This window comes from Coloeus monedula (assembly GCF_965178545.1).
Source record: "Coloeus monedula genome assembly, chromosome: 4".
NCBI classification, from domain to species: Eukaryota; Metazoa; Chordata; class Aves; order Passeriformes; family Corvidae; genus Coloeus; species Coloeus monedula.
Genome location: NC_138784.1, coordinates 63362063 through 63384981, shown reverse-complemented (window position 1 = coordinate 63384981; position 22919 = coordinate 63362063). Strand labels below are relative to the sequence as shown.

The window sequence follows — 22919 nt, the reverse complement described above, 5'->3', positions numbered from 1 at the left end:
CGAGGCTCGTTCGCTGGTTGTCTCGTTCCCTGCAGAACAGAAACGCCTTCAGCGAGTGCTGTCCCACTCGCTTAAGGAAAGAAGCTTTCTCCCACTTGCCTTATATATGAGTCCTAAGCGCTTCGGGGAAGATTCTCAACCTCGAGTGTCAGAGTTTCAGTCAAAACCTCCTGAGCAGGTCTGCAAATACTCCCGCTCCTTTCTCGGTCCCCTCTTCCCCGCCCCTCAGTTCTTCTGCGTGTGTGAGATCCGGCGGGTCTGCCCGGCTTTTCGCGCAGTTTGGGCCGAAAATGTGCTGTTTGAGATTCACAAAAAACACATATGCCGAGAGTATCGATGGTCGTGAGGAAGAAGCCGGAGGTTGGGGGTGTGATAGCGGCCGAGGAGGGAGTTTTTGCGCTTATTCCTCCGAGGATGCAGCTGTGACTCAGACACCCTTGCTCCCACGCGCGCTCGGCCCCACAACAGGCCAGGACGGAGCCCCCGCCCCTCCCTCGCGGGCTACGCCGCCGGGGCTGCGGATCGCCCCCGGCGCCAGCCCCCGCTGCAGCCGCCCCTCCTCCGCTGCCCTACTTCCCGCCTCACGGCCCCCCTGCCCAGCCCCTGCCGCAGTCTGGTGCCGCGGCCGCGCCCAGACCCCCGAGCCATTCAGCGTGTTGCAAAATGGACTCTAAGGGCTCGGCGGGCGCGGGCTGCGCTCCCGGCCCGTAAGCAAAATGGCGGCTGTTTGGCTTCGCCTTGGTAACCCTGCCCCTGTCAGGCGGGGCGGGTGAGCCCCGTGCAGGGGGAGGGAGGGGAGAGCGGACGCCATTTTCCCAGAGAGAGGCAGTGACATAGAAGGGAGCGTAGGAGGCTGGAGGGAGGGAGGCACGGGAGCAGCGGCGGCAGCAGCGGGGTTTGTACACAGGTCCCAGGGCAAAGGCGCTTTTGAGCTGGTCCCTGTAGGGTTCTGCACACTGAGCTAGGTTTGGGGGGAGGGGGGGTCTCCTCTTGCCCTTTTCTTTCTTTTGCTGGAGCCTACTGAGGGCTGAGTCCTGCCTAGGGTAGGGATATCCGCAGTGGGCTATTGCATTGTTTTGGTTGGGATAGAGAAGGGGCTCAGCTGAGGGGTCCTGTTGCCTGGCCTGTGACCATTACAGGTGAGTCTTTGGTTATTCTGTTGTGGGTGCTTTGGGGGAGGGGGGGGGGTGGAAAAAGGGAATGAAATGCGATGGGAACGTCTCATTACCTTCGGTGCGAGTATAACTCCTTCCCACCCTGAAATGTGTTTAATTTCTGTTTAAGTTGCCTTGAATTTGCTTATCCTTTTGTGGGGTTTGGTTAAAAATGGCAGGCTGTCGCTATATCTTATGAATATGGCGGGTTACTGTAACTGGAGGAGCTGAGGAGAATTTTTTGGCAGTTACGCCAGATTTTATGCATTATGCTTGGAAAATGAGCCAAAAGGAGCTATTATGTGACAACATAGGCTTTCTTGTGCTGACGGTTTTCAGAACGGGTTTGTGCGTTATTGGGACTGCGTATTGAGTTTTACGAAGCTTGGGGAAGCCTATTCTTTTCCTCCATCCTGTATATTTTTGCTTTGTGGTACTAAAATGGCTCGTTGTAGGCCTAATCTCTTTGCCTTCCACACCCCCGCCTCCCCGCCTGCCTCCCTGTTAATATCTCCGCTTCGTGGTGTAACCTGGACAAACGGAGAGCTGTCCCCAGGAGTTTCTGTGCCAATTTAAAAGGGGATCATTCTCCCCACCCCCTTTCTCGAGGTTGTAAGTAGTTACAGTGGTGCACCCCTTTCTTGCTTTAGTTTCTGCAGCCAGTGTTCGTGTTCCCTGGGTGGCACATTTCAGTCTTCTTCCTGAAGCAGTAAGTGTTGGTGGGTTAGACCGTATTGCTGCAGACATAGGGGAGGAGAAACAAACGGTTCACTGTGTACTACTAAATAGGGTAGAGAAACATAATATAGCCTGATTATAAAGGTCCTGTATTCCCCCATACTCGGCTATTAGGGAATGTGCGGTGTCTGAAAGCCCTGAGGTCCCTAAAATGGTACCTACTACGTGTCGTCAAAAGCAGAAGTTCAGTGCTGCATCTAGATTTAGGAATGTTTTAGTCCATTTATTTACAGTACCTTAAAGGAATAATAACGAAGCGTTTCTGTTACTCACGGTTCAGATCAGAGAAAAGCAGGAGATATCCATGGCAGTATTTACAATGCATGATTAATTGATTATCATCACTATACTTTTAAAGTTACTTTTAAAAAAATATGGAGCAAATTTATTAATTTCCCTCTTTTGTCCTTTAGAGATTCTAAAAATGGCGGCCTCAGGCTGATGTTGTGGTAATCTAATCAGCTCGGGTCCTCCACACCCCATGCAGTGCGTTTGTCTGCAGCATATTAGTGTCTTACTATGTTTAAATGAAAAGGCTGTTTCCTTCAAATAACGTACAAAACACCTCTTGACTTTACTGTGATTTAAAAATGCTGTGTTCCAGCTGATTAATTTTATTGGTTATGTGTGTGAAAGGCAAGTGAACGAGACCACTCTTGTCGGGGAGAAGGGGGGTGGAAAGAGGCAACAGACTCAAGCAGCTCCTTCGAGGGGTGTGTATATGGTGCTGTAAGGTAATATGTATGTCAGTTTAGTAAACTGGAAAAGCTGCTGCGTTTGCGATCAATACTGTCCTGTGTCTGTCTTACTAACGATATAAAATCGGTAATATTTATCAACACGAGCAGTAGATTAAGATCACTGAGACAGTCAGCTAAATTCTTCCTGGAAACACGTTTGTGAACCTCATGTTCATCTTCCAGGAAATACCTTCACTGGACATCAGTGTAGTAATTCCATCTATTTGTAGTTGGAGAATACGAAATGAATTTAAGGGAATAATGCATGCAAGATTATAACCTGTTACTTTATTTAAAGACGTGAAATTTCTTGCTGCCATGTAATCTTGGCATTACTTTTTTTTTTTCAATTTATTTTGTGTATTGCTGTCTAAATTGTATATGTGGTAATACACGCACAAATACTGAGGGAAGGTGCAGTTCATAACCCCTAATTTTTTTCCTAAATGAAATATGAACCTTTTAGTATCACCACTATAAATACGGTTGAGTGGGGGGAAGGGAGGTCACAAGGATTCATTATTTGGTAGTTGGTGTAGCGTACTCTGATACATACTATAGAGGCTGCAAACTGTATGTTTTAAGCCAAAATAACAAAAAATACTTTTTCGCTTCTTTTTTTAGTGCCTGTCTTTAATCTCATCCTTTAAATTAATGAGATATTAATTCCTCTTCCAGTATAGCTTTAGAACCTTCTGGATTTAAGCAATCAGAAGTGATATTGAAGGTATTGAAGTGGCAAAGCTATCTTCAATCTCTGATGAATTTTAATTTGGATACCATTTAGAAACACTGATGTGGGATTTAAGGTATACCTAAAGTTAAACAGTAAGACAGTTAGACTTTTAGGGTGTTGTTAATGCATACCTTTAGTGTGTTTTGAGGCCAGAGGCTGAGTGATTTCGTTAATTCTCCAGTAATGCGTGCTCCCATCATCTTTATATAAATGTGATTTTTTTTTTTTTCTAAACCATGCCTTATTCTCTTTATTTAAAAGTACATGAAAAAAAACTCTAAAGAGTATATGGGCCTTTATGGAAACCTTTTTCCCTTTTTTCTTTCCTTCAGTTGAAAGCTCCTATTCTTGATTTTTTTCTGACATTGTGACTTAGGGGGCTATACAGTCTGCAACTCTTCATGGCCTCTGTCATGTTCTCAGGCAGACATCTGATTCACAATTAGAGGAAAATAACTTTGTACACTTCACAAAAAGTGTTTGGGGGAGGGTAATGAAATAACCCAAAAAATACAAATTTTCAAATTTTATAGCTTGTTTTCTCCTCTGAGAACCTCTTGGGAATTTAGAGAGATCTTCCAGAGTTTTCCTGTATGAGTTTTAATGAGTCAGTTTGCCTTCGTGACTCCTGTTTCTCCATTTGTAAAAACAGATCTGTGATTTTTTTTTTTTTTAAGGAGATGATGAGTCTACGAAACAAATTCTACTCTTATTTTTTAACTCCACTGATGTTTTTATTTATATATTCATAAAGAATGAAATATCTCTCCCCCCCCCCCCCCCCCCCCCCCCAAACTAATACAAACCTCTTGAAAGGGGGAAGGTTTGAAATGTAAATTTTTTTTTTTTAAAGTTAGGTCTCTGTTCCACAAATACTGTGTTACAAATGCAGTAGTATGGATTGAAGTTATGAAACCATATATGTATCTTGAAGCTTTTCGTGTCTGAAGGAAAAATTTGCTTAACTGTCACTTAGCCTTTTGGGTGAGTGTTTTTGCTGTCTGGGAAATTCCAGAGGGGAAATAATACTGACTCTTTAGACTAAATCTAGGGAAAGTTTCTCTTAGGACTAAGTAACCTCTTCAGGTTATTTTGAGGTAATGCAGCTCCTGATTTCTCTTGCACAGTTTCAGCACACACAACTATTAAAGTTCTGTTGGAAAGCAGCAGAAATACAGAAATCAGTGTCACACTGAAGGCCGTGCTGTTTCTCCAGTTCTGATCTTGGTTTGACTAAGGACAGTCTTAATTTTGCATGCATGCTAATACTAATTTTAGTAAGGACTATTTGTGGGACTGAGTTAAGGAGTGGTGTATGTAATTGTGGAATCGTGGTATTGTTCTGACGAGATTAATGTAAATGAAAGTTTAATTAAAGTATTTTGCTGTTGTCATGCGACATTCTAACAAAATTTAGTAGGAGGGGTATAGATGGGTGATATAAAATAGAACCCAATTCAGACTTCTGCAGAGATCCTAAAGAAGTGCATCTATGTTATTTGCCTTGTGACTTCCATACAAATGAGTATTTGTGAATCTCTCAAAAGCAAATTTTGTTAGACAGTGTTTTTTCAACAGGTACACTGTTCAAGTGTTTCCACTGTGCAAATAATAGTTTTGATTTATTGCTGAGAGTGACACTTAAGGCATCTCTGGGGGAAAAAAAGGTTCCAGCAAATGTGGAACGTGGATTAGGAAAAAAACCCTCAATTCCATCCTTCCAAATTCTGGATTATTTAAAATATTAATTATAGTGGACTTTTGAATTGTGCAAGATGGATATTTCTGTCTAGTTCAGTGTTCACATTTTCTTAGTAACCAAAGGATTGTACCCACAAAACCTGATTTCTTTGAGGATCCAAAATTCTGCTCATGACCTTCATATTACAGAAAAAACCTGCTGTAGTTGTGTTCAAAGAAAAACTGCTGTTACCTTTTAGGCATAACAAACAAGTACTTAAAAGAAACCTTTTCAAGGTTTCATATACTTGCTAGGAGAAAATGACATTATTTTTATTTCCTCTTGCAAATCTTAATGTGTTAATGAAACAGGCAAGATTTTAAGCTGTGTTGGTTGTTAGAAAATTTTAGTAATTAAGGTTATCTGTAAACCTTTGAAGATAGTTCTGTTCCACAGAGTATTTTTTTAACATGCCTGACGTTGTATATTATTTTTCAGAATTAAAATATGGGTAAGAACTATGGTAAGTCAGTGTCCATTCAAGTTACGTATTTCAAAAGTGCATGTGAGGAATATATTATAGTAACACACAGATTGCACCCTGTGCAAGTAGTGTGTTTGTTACTTTTGCATATTGTATTACAAGAGTGCTATGTCTTGTTTCATGTGATAGTTCATGCATTGCTTAGGTGGAGATCCAGTGTTGTAAAACCTAACTGAGACTTGGAAGGGACCAGCAATTTTGCAAATCAGGCACTTGCCAAAATAGTATTGTTCCTAGTTTTACAGTTTAGTTTTAAGTTAGCACTTGGATAGTGTGGATATAAAAATTTCATGCTGCAGGCTCAGGTTAAGGAAAGCTTTTTTATTTTTATTTTCATTTGTAGTTGCGTTTTGTGTATTTGATACCGTTGTAATCTAGGTAATCATTCACTTTTATATCTTCATTGCAAAAAAAAATTGCCATCAAGTTCAAAGACAAGATGATAAGACTAAATTTTCACTACCTTATTGTAATCTATATTGCAATTTAAGAAGGAAGACATATAATCTGTTGCTGGCCCCCTTATCACAGAATGGTGTGAGTTGGAAAGGACCTTGAAAATCACCTTGTTCCAATGCCCTTGCCATGGGCAGGGACACCTTCCGCTAGACTGGGGTGTTCAAAGCCTCATCCAGTCTGGCCTTGAACTTCCAGGAATGGGATGTGGCACTGCTTCCCTGGGCAACCTGTTCCTAGTGCTTCAGCACTCTCACAGTAAAGAATTTCTTCCTACCATCTAATCTAAATCTCTCATCTTTTGGTTTAAAACTTTTCCCCCTTGTCCTATCGCTATCTACTTACGTAAAATGTCACTCTCCCTCTTTTTTTATAAGCCCCATCTCGGTAGTGAAAGGCTTCATTGAGGTGTTCGGAGCCTTCTTGTCTCCAGGCTGAATAACCCCTGTTCTCTCAGCCTGTCTTTGTAGGAGAGGTGCTCAGCCCTCTGGATTATCTTTGTGACCTCCTCTGGATCTGCTCTAACAAGTCAACTTCTTTCTTGTGTTGCGGACCCCAGAGCTTTATGAACTGCAGGTGGGATTTCTTGAGAGTGGAGTAGAGGGGCAGAATCTTGACCTCATGCCCATGCTGCTTTTGATGCAGCCGAGGGCATGGTTGGCTTTCTGGGCTGTGAGCGCACGCTGCCGAACTGTTGTGCTGCTTGTGGACCAGCACCTGCAAGCCTCTGTGCTCCTCAGGGCCATTCTCCACCCATTCTCTGCCCAGCCTGTACTCGTGCTTCAGATTGCCCTGACACAGGTGCAGCACCTTGCACTTGGCTGTGTTGAATTTCAAGAGGTTCACACAGACCCACCTCTCAAGCATGTCAGGGTCCCTCTGGATGATATGCCTTCCCTCCAGAGTGTTGCCACGCCACAGAGCTTCATGTTGTTGACAAACTTTCTGAGACTGTTTAATCCATGTCACCAACAAAGATTTTAAACAGCTGTGGTCCCAATACCAGTTCATGAGGAATGCCGCTCATCACTTGTCTCCACTTTAACATCAAGCTTGACATCTTGCAACTTGTGCGAATGCAACCATGCAGCCAGCTCCATATCCACCAAATGGTCCATCCATCACATTCATGTCTCTCCATTTTAGCGTTAAGGATGTTGTGCAGAACCGTTATTTATCAGTCATAGAAACTGATGAAACTAACAGCCTGTATTTGCCACTTGAGAATTTAAAATTGTATACAGGATGGTAGATTTGGGTCTTTTACCCTGAAGAGTTATGAATACTTAAATTTGTTTGGTGTTCATTACTCTTTAACTTTTCTAAATTGATAGGGCTAAAGATACTTTTTAACAGTTGGTGATGCTCTTAGGTTGCCTTGAGTAGACAGAGGCGCCTAACTTCTAATTAGAATGGTTATTATGGGGCTGGGTTGAAAACTGTATCACGAGACAGATGATATTCCAAGTCTAGACGTTTAATCCTGTTTTAACTATTGATTTAAAGAAAGGTTTCCAATAAGGAGTGGTTTTAGTCAGTTCTGGTTAAACTGAAGACTTGAGAATTACAGCAGTTTATATATAGCTTTTGAGGAAGGTACAGAGTGATTACATGTCTCCTTTGGTTTCCAAACCTATCATTCTAGAACTGTGGAAGAAGCATGAATGGTTTATATATAATTCGTAAACAATACAGTAGTTATTTTACTGGTGATAAGGGTAAGGTTCCTCCCTCAAATGCCTTACCAAGTAATTCAGCTGATTTTTAAAATTTTTTTTTGCTTAGAATAGGAACGTTTGATGTGAATCTTTAATACCTTTAATATTATGTAGGATTTTTATGAATGACTGTGTTGTGGGGTTCTTCTAAATGTTTGTTCTCTGTCTTACTTTCCAGTCATATCTTTTGTGCTGAAAGACAAATGAAAGCCAAACACTGCATCTTTTTGTCCCCTTCTGTGTGGCAGTAGTAGTGAAAATTAAAAGCCATGTGTTGAGCTTCCATTGCTGGGCAGAATTTCTTTGTGCTTGAAGATTAGGTATTTTCTATCTCTGTTACTACAGTCAAAAATACATACTGAAACCTCCTTTGAAAGCACAAAGCTATAGAGTTAAAATGCATGGAATCTAAATTTCCTAACCCAGATAATACAATTTTGCAAGATAATTGCAATTGAAAATAAATTGGGGTTTGTTTTCTTGAAAGTAGGAAAGATCTTTTGATCTTAACACTTCGGGGTTTTTTGTGTGTGTCCTTGAACATGATATAGTCCCTCCATCTGTTCCCTCATTTTTTCTTGCCAGTACCCTCCCCAAGTTTTTGTAAAGAACATTTTTGTTACCAAGAATATTTTTGTTACCAAAAAATATAGTCTAGGTTGAACTGTAATTAAAATTACACAAAGGAGTTCTTCTAACTGCCAGAAAGAATTAAAAGTTTGTGTTTGAAAGACTGTGACTTTCTGACTTGCTTCTGTTTAGATTCCTAGGCCTAAGTGTACCAGTTGGGCAAATGTTTACAAATTGCTTCCATGAGTAGAAGTAGAAGCACTGTTGATCTAGTTAGGTAAATCAAATGCCACAGATTTAAAAGAGGAGCTAGTTTTTGGAATCTACATAAGTGAAAACATATCAAAACAAAAATATGTTTAGCTGAAGTGTCAAACTTGAAATAAGTCAAAAGAATTTACTTCTTCTGTAGTAGGTAGCTAATAATTACAGTAGACTCCCAAGTCTTACTAAGCAGCATAGAAAAAAATTAATTAGTCTATTTGATTTCATGAAGCCAGCAAAATGTTTATAGTGTTGAAGGCAACACCAGTATCTATTTTTAGCCGCATATTTTTCCATCCCAAAATCTGTACTTGTTGGGAGGAATATTGGTGACTGAATTGCTATTACTGTTATATTTAATAAAAAATAAATAAACTTAGCCCATACAGTTATAGACATGAATTAGAATTCTTACAGAATGTGGACTGTATCTACTTGCAGAAAGCCTTTATATTTTAGGATGTTTGTCAAGAATAACAACATAAGGTAACAGATGTAATGTTTTCTTGGTGAGCAATTGCTAAGTCACAGGCATTTTGTCTAAGTTTAATCAACTGCTTTTTTATCATTTTGTGCTAGATGGAGAAATAAGCATTTGCAGTAAAATAGCTGACACCAAAAATGACATAAAGCCAAGATACTTTTACTGGGAAATGACTTTATTAGTGTTCTTAGCTTTTCAATTCTTCATTAAAGGCATTTTACATTCTGTGATATACCATAGCAGGCTAATGTTAGGTAGCTAATATGTATACTTCTTCAAGCAATAAGTGATATTGCTATGAAAAAATAATTTTTCTCTTACTTCTCTTTATGTGCTGTACTTGTTTTGTAGTTTACAGTTCTTTGACTCTCCAGCTCAAATAATTTATGGTTTTTGAATGGCTAGGCCTTTTTTGTGTGACTTACTTTCAGTTGTATAGCAGGTGTTTAGTAAACTTAGAGACCTCAAGCAATTTGCAGTTAATTTTCAATTTTGGTTGAGTTCTGCAAATAGAAAACAAAATCTGTAAGCATGGTGTTTGTTTGAATATCTCTGCTTACAGTGTCTTTGACAGATTTCTGTTCAATAAACTAATTCTTACTCTTTCTGTGACTGCTGTTACCTTTATTTCCCTTCTGCCACTCATTCTTTTTCTCTTCCTAGTCCCATATTTTGTCTAACTTCCACTGAGAGAAGAAAAGGAGTGAAGAGAGTGAGGAGGTAAGGGCAAGTCTTCATGTTTCAAGGGACTGATGTAAATATTTGAGTAAGAGACACTGCTTTCACTCATGGGAATAAGCAAGAGCAGCACTGTTGGACCAGATAGTAAAGGAAAATAGCTTATGTCCAGTGGAAAGCAGCTTTGCTGTATAGCAGAGACTTGGGTAAACTGGCAGACTTACTCTTGGTTTATACTTAAAAATGTGGCTTGCTCTGTGCAGACTAGTCTGTGTAGTGCATGTTATGACCTGTGTACTGATGGAAACCTTGTTACATGATAGAAACTCAATTTTTTTATGCATAAATCTTGGATACCATAAAGGAGACAGGGGTTTTCATTTCTTTCTTTGAGATAGTAAACTCTGACCAATTCATAAAGTTTGGCTGCCATTCCAAATGTGACTGTGCTCTTTGTTGAAGGTAAAATCCTGTGTTTGTCTCAGGATGTTCATAAGCCAAAAGAAACAGTTTGCCCACAGAAGTTGTGGGTGCCCCGTTGCTGGAAGTGTTGAAGGCCAGGTTGGATGGGGACCCTAATCAGCCTGGTAGCAGAAGGTATCCCTACCTGTGGCAGGCTTGTTGGAACTGGGTGATCTTTCGAGTCCCTTCCAACCCGAGCCGTTTTGTGATTCTGTGCTAGTAAATCATGCTTATTTGCACTACTTTAAAAGCGAAGTTGGAGGAGGAGTCTTACTTTGTCAGTTGTAATAGCAGTATTTCTGTTGGTCTAATCATCAGGTAGGTCTGTGTCAGTACAACCAGTAATGTCATAAAACAGAAATTTGGCGGGGCTAGGAGCTTAGTACCCTTGAGCTCTCTGAAGCTTACTGAAAATTCAAAAGGTGATAGGGGCAGCTATGAGCAGTATCCTGCAAGAAACAGGGAGAGAAAGCATAATAATTTTAGCCATTATCTGTCATGCTTAACTTCAAACCAGCCATAGCAGGTATTTTTTTGGGTTTTTGTCTGACAGGGCACATGAGGAGGAGGTTAGAGGGACATGAGTACTGACAAGGTATAGGTGACAGTGGACAGCATAGAAGGTTTTTGAGGGGCTTGTGAGTGAGGCTGGAAGAGTTAATACTGTGATGGGGAGGAAGATACTGCTGAGAGGGATATAGAGAACATTAAATCAGTGGGAATGTTTGAGCACACACTACAAATACCAGATTCCTTTTAGAACACGTTGTTTCTTCTATATGATGTGCAGGAGTTGGTCATTAATAGGTCTTAATTTGTGTATTTGAGTGTGCCTACTATGTCATATTTTTCCTACTCCCCTTTCTTACTTGTCTCAGCACAAATTAGAAGTAAGCTGCTAGTTTATCTATTACATTACCATGGAAAGCAGCAAACAGTAGCAAAGGTCTTAAATTGGACTCAGAGTTGTTCCTAAGCCTGCACAGTTCTTACTGCACCTGCAGTGGTGTAACATCTGGAAGTTGGATATCCATCCTAATCTCTTAGGAAAATCTATACAGTTATGGAGCATGTTAGGGGAAACAGAGAAAACTTCCTTGTGTGTAAGATTAGTCATTTATTCATGTATTCTGCTTCTAGGTCTGATTAAAGATGTGTTACCTTCTGAGAAACACACAGCAGTGAATAAATATTGATTACTTTATACATTTATTTATGGTATGTGTATATATGCTGCATATTTTTTCCACGTTTGTGTGTTGATACATGCATATACGTATATACATGTGCATAGTGTAGTTTACTATTTGAAGGATATCTAGAGTATGCCATTAAAATGCCAGTTGCTCTTGCAAATTTTAAAAATAACCTAATTCTTGTTAGACTTGTATGCTCAGAGCACTAGTAGAAAGCAGTTTAGAAAAGCATGATTTTATTTAGTAAAATCCTCTTTAAGTCTTCTCTCTTCTCCCTTTCCCCATTAAAAAAAAGTTAAAAAAAAAACAAACAGAAAAACCCAAGAAAAAACCAGAACCCAACACACACACACCTTCCAAACCAAAAGCAAACAAATTCCAAAGAGGAGAAAAACCTGTAGGTAGGAAAGCCAAGTACTAAAGCTTAGTTTGTTGGTTTTGTGACAGTTCAGGACATGAGTTTTCACACTGTATTTGTGGACTCTGCCAGACTATTGGTAGTTGCATTTTTAATTAGATTTCTCCTGTATAGATCATGCTAGGGCATAGGTGTGTCAACTTTCCTTAGCTCCATTATTGTGGATTTCTTGGGATCAAGGGTGGTTCCCATGACCATGGGTTAAAATTATTGGCCTGTAAATCTGAAGGAAAATGACAAGAATTGCTTTTGCTCATGACTGCAAAACGTGTGTACACATATGATGTAATTGGAGGGAGGAGGAGAATGTTTAGATTGCATTCTCAATAAATCCAGCTTATGCGTAGAAGATGCATGGTGAGGTAATAAAATACAGTAAAACAGAATACTACCTTTTGGTCATCTATTACCTGAGATGACTTTGTATAAACAAGTAACAATAAGATATGCAGGAGTCAGCAGAGGTCTGAAAGCAGTAATACAGTCTTGGAAATCTTTAACATCTTGACTGAAGGACCTTATTGGTATCAGAAACAGTAATTAGTTTTGTAGTGATTCTTTGTAATTTTGGAGCCAATGTGGACTCACAGTAGCATGGATTTTCAGCTGGGAGCAAATGGAAGTTAGAGTTTTGGTTTGGGCTTAGTGGTGTAGAACACTTCTACAATCAAATTGACTTGAAGTTACAACCAGGTTAGCATTGTGAGCTGGTTAAACTGAAAGGTTTTGCTTGGCTCAAGACTGTCACGCAGGTAGTTTGTGTTTTAACACTGATTTTTTTTTTTTTTTTTTTTTCATCTGTAAGTCTCATAACTCTTCTACCCTCTTTTCCCTCGGTCAGTGCTTGAGTGGAAAATTGCCTGTTTCAGCAATTTCATTTGTTGCTCAAAGTTAATTCCCTTAAGATTTGTACACATCTCATGAAAATGAGCCTTTTTATATACTTTATAACTAATGTGTGTATTCTGATACGTAGTGCTGCTCCAGGAAATGGTTACTAATTTCTTGCCTGGATTTAAAGGTGTGAGGCAAGGGGTTTACCAGTACTCTTAGTTTAGCAAAGGAGAGCCTCTTCTGTACTTGTGTTCAGGGGAAATAAGCTCTACTTGAACATGAGGTGAACTGTCCATTGTGGGATAAGTTGGGAAACTGTAGTTTTTTAGGTGTTCGGGCCTGACAGTTAATTACTCTTGGCCATTTCAGTTACTCAATTTACTACATATGGGAAAATTATCGCTTTTACCTTTTATGTATTTTGTAGTACATATTTCAAGTTACATAATTCTGCTTTTAAGTAAAGGTAGTTGTCATATGTAGATAGATTAGAAGGTTTTGATTAATTTTTCTTCAACTCTAGTTCTGTGGATTTTGTATATGGACCTTGTGAAAATACAGAGTAGGTAGAGAGATGGTAATTTGGTTAGTATATTAATATTTCTGTAGTGACATTAGTTAAGGACTTTAAGGTGAAGTTGTATGCATCAGTATAAAATCTAAATAATTATTTATCTTCAACCAGCACTATTTTCTCTAATGAAATACTTAGCCTAATTATAGGCTAATTAGAATTAAGTTTTCCTCCTTAAACCTCTGTGTTTAGGGAGATCCTGGTAATTCTCTTTGCAGAGGCATTCTGTGATGAAATCTCCCAAATCTTGAAACTAACTAATAATTACTTAATAGTTATTAGATATCTAATATTCTAATATCTAATAAAATCTAAACTATCTAATAACCATTTTTTTAATCCTGTAATTGTTAATGGGTGATTACTGATAACTGCAATTGGCAGAAAAAATATTGAAGAACTTACATGTATATTGAAGTCATAAAAACAGTAACAATAAGACTTAGTGTTTTTGTAATGCCTGGTGATGTGAGAAACGTGAACTGGTTTAGCAATCAACTTAATTTAGTGTAGTCTTCAGTATGTGGGAAATTATTATATTTGAGGTAGGATATAATTTAATTGTAAGCTTAATTCATTATTTCACTGATGTCCTTTTTTTAATTAGAAAACAAATTTTAAGTCTCAAGTTGCTTTGTTCTTAACTTCGATAGTAAATGTATTTTTTGTAACTTCTGTATGCTTTTTGTTTTTTGTATTTGTCACATGACAATAGAATCTGAAAATTGATTCATGGAAAGGGAAAAACAAGGAACAGTAACCCTGTGTAAAAAACTGTCAGAGATGTGAAGAAGAATAGTAAAAACAGCTTTCATTAATTTTTTTTCCCCTCTGGTTTTTGTAGTATTAGACGTAAATATGGTTAAAAACAACACCAACAAACAAAAAACCCACACCATATTGTAATAAATAACATTAAGTATTATAAATAATAATACTATCTTGATATATTAAAGTCTCTTTAGGATTTTTTAATATTTAAGACAAATAAGTTTTTACTGGTGTTGCCACCATCTCTTATAATTGATTTTTATGGAAAGTTTTGTATCTCTGCATCTAGATGAGAGCTTTAGTATTCTTAGACATACAACATAGGGTTTAGCAGGTTTAAAACTACTAATGTAATTTCAGGAGATCACCCACTTAACTTCTGATTCAGGAGCTGAGCTGTCTCTATTTGGGGCTTTTTCCTCCTTTGGGTACCAGTGGAAAAGTTAAATTTTTTCTTCTGATGTGACACAGGTGATCTTAGCGGTACGTGACAGAAAGGAAATGTGGTCTTTGTTAGACCACAGAATAATGTTGTGTAAGTGGAATACCTCAGGGATAATATGTAAGGGTTTTTTTGTTCTTTAATGCATAAATTATGTTCTCTGTACAAAGTCATAGAGATTAATATTTTGGAATGTATTATGCTCTTATACTGCTGTTGTTAGAATACAATTAATTTTTTAAAAAAGGGTTCTGGTGTCATAAAGTGGATCATGAGAAGTATGGTGAGGCTTCAAATATTTTAGACTTGATGTGGCTACTGAGTCAAAAAGCTCCTCTGTATTCTGTAGAGACGCGAAGTGCCATTAAAAGTATAAACCAGTATGAACGAGCAGTGAAGTGTGATGGGTGTGAAGAGGTTGATCTTGGACAAGATAAATGTTTTAACCAGATAGAACAGAAATTTGTTTGGGTATAAGATGGACATTTTATTATTAGGGCAAGAGAAACTTTCTTACTGCAACTAAATAAAAGCAAAATTTATTTTAATAGGGGATGGTTCTTTTTCATGTAATAAAGGTGTACGGTGATTATGAGAAAATTTGGTGAATCTAAGACATTGCCAAAATTCTTTCAGAGCTTAGAGTGTACTATCACTAATAGAGTGGACTATAACAAAACTGGAGGGCATCTACTGTTATTAATTAAGGTACAGTAGATGAGCCATTTTGTCCAGTAAAGAGCTGATCAATGAACTTTGGACTAGCAGTTTGTATATAGTGGCTTTTAACTCTGTGACCCTGAAATTAACTGGACAAACCAGTGTGGTCTTCCTATCTTTAAAATTCATGTACTGCTTGAAGAAAGACTTTCTTAAACAGGAAGTTGTGGAAATGAGTGTACCTATGAAAACCATTTCTTAAAGGCCATGGATGACAGATTGTCAGAGTTCTGAAAGAATAATTACTTGAAATAGATGGATGCTTGCAGAAATTGGAAAGTACCAAATCATGACAGCAGATAGTATTCTGCTTCAAAGGATAAGCAATCTCTTCTTAGATAAAATTCCCCAGTGGTTGTGTTATTTCCTTTCTGAACTTATAAAAGTACTGGGAATATGTCATGACAATGCTTCTGTTTCTGTTGGTGAGCCTACTTTCTGTTGGCAGAAAATAATTATTTCCCATCATCCCAAATTTGACATCACTGTAGTGATCATTATTGGATGGCCTATATATAAGGTCACAGTTTTGTTTAATAAGTGGGTGTAGTGTTACTAATTTATCCTGCATCTCCCCCCCCACTCCCATTATGGGCATTTGTTGAGCATGGCTACTCATAAATAATGAGCAGTATTTGTTTGAATTAACTTGGCTGTGTAAGTATTGCAAGCCAGTGACTGCCTCCATTCTTCCATACTTAACTGTAGGTAGAGGAAAAGCGTTAGAGGGTTTTGTGTGTGTGATGAAAAAGGTGGTAAAAAACAGTGAGTTACTATTGCAGTCATGTTCCACTTCCGTTTAGGTGCCACAACATCTATTTTCTGCTCTTCAGGCAAAAAAAATATTTGATTCCTCAAGTTTCTGATTTTATTCAGTGTAGATCAGGGTATTAGAATTTCTGACTGAATTCTGACAGAGCTGTATTTGAGTAGCTTGCCATAGGATAGGAGGTTTGTTTTGGCTGTTTGTCCCCCCCCCCCGTTCCCCCCCCCCCTTTTTTGTTGTTACTTTGTTTTGTTTGTTTGTTGTTGTGGTTTTTGAGCAAGAATGGTGATGTATTTGCTTTGTCAGAGATTGTCATTAATTGGGATATGCATTAGCCGCTGATTTTCAATCTACACATAGCTCTAAAAACATATGTGTGGCTCTTCTTCTGCATTACATTTTAAAAAGCACCCCAAATATCACTTGATTATCAGATTTGGTAAGCAAATCTCTTCTTTCTGTGTTGACAGTGGAGGTCACTTGAATGTATGATGATTGAGTAACCTCAGGGGGTGTTTTTGCCTGCATTATTTTACAGCTGATGCTCTACCTGGTTAGAAGTGTTTAAAACCGCACCATCACCAAAATCAAGTTAAAAGTACAAGAAATATCTAAGTGAGGATCTTGATCCCAGGCAGTGGTGTCCAGTATGTCTTTTAGACCTACACTGAACCACTAAAACTGGTTTTTTAGAATTACCTAGTAACAGGCATAAAGTAAAAAGTCCATTCTGCTAATGATTTGGTAGCATAGGTCACACTGCAGGGAGTAATGGAACAGCCATTAACCCTGGGCTAGCCGATATACCTGGATTTAAAACATTCATGGTTTCAGTTACTGGGTAATTTTTTTACTTTTTCAGAAGGTGGGAACTAAATGGTGATTTGATGTTTCCTGTAAATTGTAGGTGCAGCTGTTCAGGATTCTGCCCTACAAGTAGAGTTACCTGTATGGCGGCAAAATGAGAGCTCACTTAAATTGTTAGAGGGGTTTACGGTTTTCTTCATGCCTTCTACTGAAAGTACTCTATACCTGCTTTTGGTTTAACATATTTTTCTTGCTACTTATTCTTGAAAATAGTATGTTTTTTCTTAATTTTATGCATGGCTAGTGATACGGTTTGTTATTTGTGGTATTTAGTAAGAAAATGCCAGCATTTAAATGAGGAAAGCAAAATATTCCGAAGGCTACTTGGCCCGATAGCTTTCCAGTTCACTGTATAATAGGACCAAAACACACCTTTTGCTGTCTAGAAGGAGAATGAACTGTACGTTTAGGCACTTCAAGCATCTTGGTATGTTCTTATGTTAATTGCCAAACCTCAATATTACAAAATTTAGGAAGTTAGATGAAGACTTGCTGCCATCTTGTACTTTAGAGATGTCTTGTACATGCCACTTTGTCATCCTGAAAGTGCTGACCTATTCAATAAAAGAAGAAATTCAGATTTAATTCCACAGTGTTTGTCTGAAGTCCATTTTTCACTGGGGGCTTGTGGTTTTTTGTTATCATGGTGTTTGACAAGGATAAGATGTTAAGATGAAGTTCAACCAGGGGAAGTGCGGGATTCTGCACCTGGGGTGGTCCAACCCTGGATGTACAGACAGATTGGGGAATGAGAGGCTGGAAAGCAACGCCATGGAAAGGAACCTGGGGGTCCTGGTCAGTGGAAAGTTGAACCTGAGTCAGCAGTGCCCTGGCAGCCAGGCGGGCCAGCCATGTCCAGGGGGGCATCAGGCACAGCATCGCCGGCTGGGCAAGGGAGGGGCTTGTCCAGCTCTGCTCTGGGGCAGCCTCACCTCGAGTGCTGGGGGCAGTTCTGGGCACCACAATATAAAAAAGACATTAAACTGATAGAGAGTGTCCAAAGGAGGGCAACAAAGACAGTGAAGGGCCTTGAGGAGAAGCAACTATGAGGAAGGGCTATGAGGAACGACTGAGGTCACTTGGTCTGTTCAGCCTAGAGAACAGGAGACTGAGGGGAGACCTCACTGCAGTTACAACTTCCTTGTGAGGGAAGAGGAGGAGCAGACACTGATCTCTTTGCTCTGATGGACCAGTGTGACAGTACCTGAGGGAGCATCCTGAAGTTGTGTCAGGGGAGGTTTAGGTTGGATATTAGAAAAAGGTTCTTCCCCCAGAGGGTGGTTGGGCACTGGAACAGCTCCCCAGGGCAGTGGTCCCAGCACCAGCCTGACAGAGTTCAAGAAGCGTTTGGACAATGCTCTTGGGCACATGGCATGACTCTTGGGGATGGTGCTGTGCAGGGCTGGGAGTTGGTCTTGATCATCCTGGTGGGTTCTTTCCAAATGAGCACATTCTGTAATTCTTTGAAAATACATTAATCTCAAAATTGTTGTGCTCTTGTAGACATCAGCTAAGATACAACATTTTGTGGTGTGAGTGTCTTTACTAGGCACAGTATGTGCTTCATTGCAAAGTGGTCTGTGGTCTTGCAGTTTTGACATTTTGGAAAGAGTTTGCAATTATTTGTTATGTAAGTACTGAAGATACTGGTCTTATTTTACTTAAATTATGTAGTCATTTGTGTAAAACCTGGTCTGTATTAGTGTATAAAAGTGCATTAGTTTACTAATCAGTGAATAGCTGAGAGCTGTTTACGTTTCTCCTGTACTTGATTGGGTCTTCTGCCCTATGCAGTAAGGGAAGTGGGGGACTTGTAGTAAGTGGCGGACAGGTCAGGTCCTTTATGCACTCATGGAAGTCAAGCAGATTGTAGTTTGCTCTACAGTTAAAAGCTACTAGTGATTATTTTAATTTTACTTCTTTAAAAAAATCACTTCAAAAAGTGGCACTGAACAGGCATTGTATCTTCTAGCAGTGATTTATTAAAATGGAAAATGTTTCCTGTCATTATTGTGAATTGTTAGAATGGTTTTGCTTTTAAAAAAATCCTAAATGGTAGTTAAGACATTAGATTTTTTTTTTTAAGTGCAAAACAAAAGTGAACAGTGCTGTCTGAGACCTAGTTGCAAATTCTCTAACTAGGTTTCTGTTGAAAGGTACAGCAACTAGGCTTTGACAACACAGAGCAGTAAGCAAAAGTATTTCATGTTCAGTAAATCTGCCATAAAGTGAGTCCTTGGCACTTCCCTGATTGTGCTGGGGTTTTTAATAATAAATTTGAGTGATTGTCCATTTGTAATATTTTCAGGTTCAGTTGTTAAGATCGTCACACTCTTTATAAAGAAGTTTATTTGCGGTTAACTTTTAGAGAGGATTGAATGTTTTCCTTTCCTTTTGCTTGTGTAAAATTAATGAAATAATTGTGACAAATATAAGTGGCAGTTTTTAAATTAAAATACATACGTGATGTAAAATTGCCTGGGTTTAAAATGAACTCACTTAATCTTTTGCATGTTTTGGGTTTTTTTAACAGGGTTTGTGGATGCACTTAGATGTTTGCAATGAGCACTGTGGCTGGCATGCCCCAGTGTTTTGGATACCAATGCATAGGACTCCGTAGTAATCGAATTTATCAGAAACGAACGTCATGAGCATAGTGATCCCATTGGGGGTTGACACAGCAGATACTTCTTATTTGGAAATGGCTGCAGGCTCAGAGTAAGTATGTGAACATAATTTGTAAGTTTTCTTACTTGTTTTTTAATTACTTTTTTATTCATTCATGACTCTTCCTTGAATACAATTGGAGAAAAATGTCTGCTTAGTTTTGTTGAATCTTTAATTAGTTAAATTAATAACTGTCACTTTATTCTTATGTCAGTTTCTTCCACTTCAGGGGGAGCAAAGGAAAGAAGCTAAATGTTTCTACAAATGCATATTTTTCTTGCTTATCACACTGAGAAGTAAAGATGCTGCTTGGTTTACTTCTCATGCTTCAAAAATTTTGCCATTTCAGTTTCCTTTTTAACTACGTGTAAAAAATATTTTTGATTTTGCACATTACAAAGGTAAATTAATTTGGTGCATTAAACTGCAAGAAAGTAGTAGTAATTAAGACAAGGGTGTATTTCTTCATGGAAATTGAAGGCCTAGCTTAAATGGCCAATACCATGTCTTCAGAAAGTTATTTCTAGTTGTAAAGCCTAGTAGAAAATAATTCATTTAGTAACTGTGTGTAAGCGATTACAAAGAGCCAATGAAATCATGCATTCAGTAATCTCTGGCTTTGCATGAAATAAGTGTAGTGAGTTTCTGGGTTTTGGGGGATGAGGAGGGTGGCTTGTGGGTTTTTTGTTAGGTTTTGGGGGAGAGGGGGGAGGGGTGTTGTGCATGTACTTGTGTGGTTTTTTGTGTTGTGGTTCTTTCTGTGTTTTTCCCCCTAGTCTCCTGTACAGTATTGATTGGCTAAGGTTTAGGTATTGTTGATCTCTGACTGGATACTTCTCTTGTCAAACATCTTTCCATGTGTGTAGCATCAACATGACTGTCAAATGTTTGGAAGAAAAACCACTTTCTTCTCAAACTTTGAAGGGAAGTTTGAGGTGAACTCTAGAATGGCTTTTTTTAAAGGATGTTTCTCTCCTGTGCTTCCAGTTATATATGAGGCTCTTCCAGGTTTGCACCGTTTCTTTGAAGAAAACCAAGAATTTGCAATTCAAAGTTTTTTGTTACATAAAATTTTTAAAGTTGTTTTATCTTTTCGTATTATGAACACTATATACCTTGGTACAGATTTTTTAACTTTAGTAAACCATTCATGTATCTTTTCATTATCTTTTCCTGTGCTTTTCTTTTATGTTTAGAGAGGGTCATGATTCCTGAGGTTGCTGACATTCCTTGCAGACACAGCATGTCATGCTGAAATTAAAATAAATAAATATAGTTGTCAGTATAAACAAGATAGGGTTCACAGTGTGTCGCTTGCTTGATGCTGTGGCAGAGCAACCCAGTCAGTAGCTGCTTTTCTTCACATGTTAAGTGGCTGTTACCAGTTAGATGAATTCTTGTCATCTCTGCCATACTCCTGCTGAAATATGTGTAGCTGCATGATTGGTGTACGCTGATTCAAAAGCCATGTCCCTGTCACAAGAAGTGTGACACAAAGGTGTGTCCCTAACCTACCAGCTTACACAGTTGTAAGCCTTTACTGTCACTGTCTATGTGATTTTACTTTTTGTTCTTGTACATTTTCCTCCAGAGAGTAGTGTGTTGGAGATAGAGTGCATTAATAGCAGTCATAGATGGTCTTTGAGCACGTTCTGGGGTTTTCCCAAGAGGGAGGAGCTGAATTTTTCCACTGTGACTGGCAGGTCTGATATTGCTTCATCAGTTGCTGAAGCATGAGCAAACACAAGAATGGGGGAGTGGCAAACTTGATTATGCAGGAGAAGCAGCTTCGGAAGAAAGCTCTTTGTGTAGTGCAGTCTCTTAGTGCTGAAAGATTATTCCTTATGCTTCAAACCAAGGCATAAGCGCATTAAAAAAGGGGGTCATTTATACGATTAACAGTGCCACATATTTTAATAATTGTAGCAAATAGCTGTCTATAGAATAACATACTAAAATGTTTAAACACCTTAAAAATTGGGTGAGATGGTCTGTTTCTTACATTACGTGTACTTAAGTGGGGTCTCCAGATAGATCTTAGTGCTGTCATAGTCAAAACACACATATTTTGCCTTTACTTGTGGATCTTACTAAAGATGAGTATGTGTGACTTTTTAGTGGTAAGGTCCTTGTAATAGTAAGCAGAACAAGCCATTTCTGAAGGTTCAAAATGTGCTTCCTTGGCTTCAGAGTGCTAGTGTAGCTTAGACCATAAGTATAAGCTACACATTGGGAAATGCCATTGGTGGTACTGCTTTCCTGGTTTTAATATTTATACATGTTCTTTAGAGAGAAGGCCTGTGTAATAAACTTCACAATTACAGTGTACAGATCACTGTATTGAGTTCAGTATCCAGGAGAAAAAGAACACTGGTGTAGTCTTAAATACAGATAACATCCGACCAGCCTATACTTGTAGGGCCTGCTACAAGGTGCTTGGGTAGCAGAACCCACTCACTTGTAGAGAAAGCAGTCCTTGGTTCTTGTTGTCTAGGTAGTGAAGCCTGTCAAATGTGTTTGGTTAGAAGTGTCTTGAAATAGAAAATGTTGTTTCTCATGCAAAATTTATTGTATTCTTTTATCTGAGATGGCCTTCAGCTAGATACTGTTCAGGTGTGCTGGTGCAAACAGAAAACAAACCTGGATTGTGGCAGATTGATGTTGCTCAGGTTGCATTTGGAGTTTTGATGCATTTTCAGGAAGTACTGTTAGCTAGGTTTTCACAGCTTAAAGCTTGGATACCGCACCTGCCTTTGAACATTTTAGTTCTAATGAGATTTTGTTTCCCATTTGAATATCTATGTATTTATGCCAGTGGTTGATGGCCCCAAATTCTAATCGATTGTATTTTGGGTGTTAGTCAAACACAGTGTGCTTTTTTTTGCTTTTACCCCCCCCCCCTTTTTTTTTTTAATTTATTGCTAAATGGTCAGAAACAAAACAATATTTAAAGGAGTGGAGTGGGGAGATTACATTTTGGAGACGAATTGACTTTCTTTGAATTGCTGCCGGTCAACTCCCTTGATATAAGTTAGCTGTAAGTGTTTGGGGACTGAGGTTTGGTAAATTAACTGGTCTCGTGTGTTCCTTTAATTTCTCACTAATGCCATCTGCTGGCAACATGCAGAATATTTTGTTTCCATTTTAGATATGAACAGTAGGAAATGACCCAGAACATGTAGTTGTTTAACTTGCTAAATGAAAATTCTCTCAAGGTTTTGGGTTTTTTTTTATATATATATATAAGCATCTCTGCTTTTATAATTGATTTGAGAAAATACTATATTTCTGTTTTCAAGGTATAGGTATGTTTTAAATCACTGCAGCCTAAGAGCATGTAGAAAGCTTTTTTATGGAGCTTTTTGTTTTGTTCCCTGTGAACATTTCACACAGTTTTGAATTGCTGACCACAACGCTTAATGAGTATATACGATATTTT

General features: G+C 38.7%; 1 protein-coding gene across 3 annotated transcripts in view; it reads left to right on the top strand.

Moving 5' to 3' along the window:
* The first annotated feature begins 886 nt into the window (after positions 1–886).
* KMT2E (lysine methyltransferase 2E (inactive)) overlaps positions 887–22919 on the top strand; it is a 57182-nt gene continuing 35149 nt past the window's right edge. For 2 of the 3 annotated variants that reach the window (XM_082280521.1, XM_082280519.1), the window contains exons 1-3: positions 887–1139; positions 9749–9805; positions 19347–19531. In XM_082280521.1, the coding sequence (XP_082136647.1) occupies positions 19461–19531 (71 nt within the window). In that variant the 5' untranslated portion in view covers positions 887–1139; positions 9749–9805; positions 19347–19460. The remainder of the gene's footprint in view (positions 1140–9748; positions 9806–19346; positions 19532–22919) is intronic. The other variant, XM_082280520.1, reaches the window with a different exon arrangement.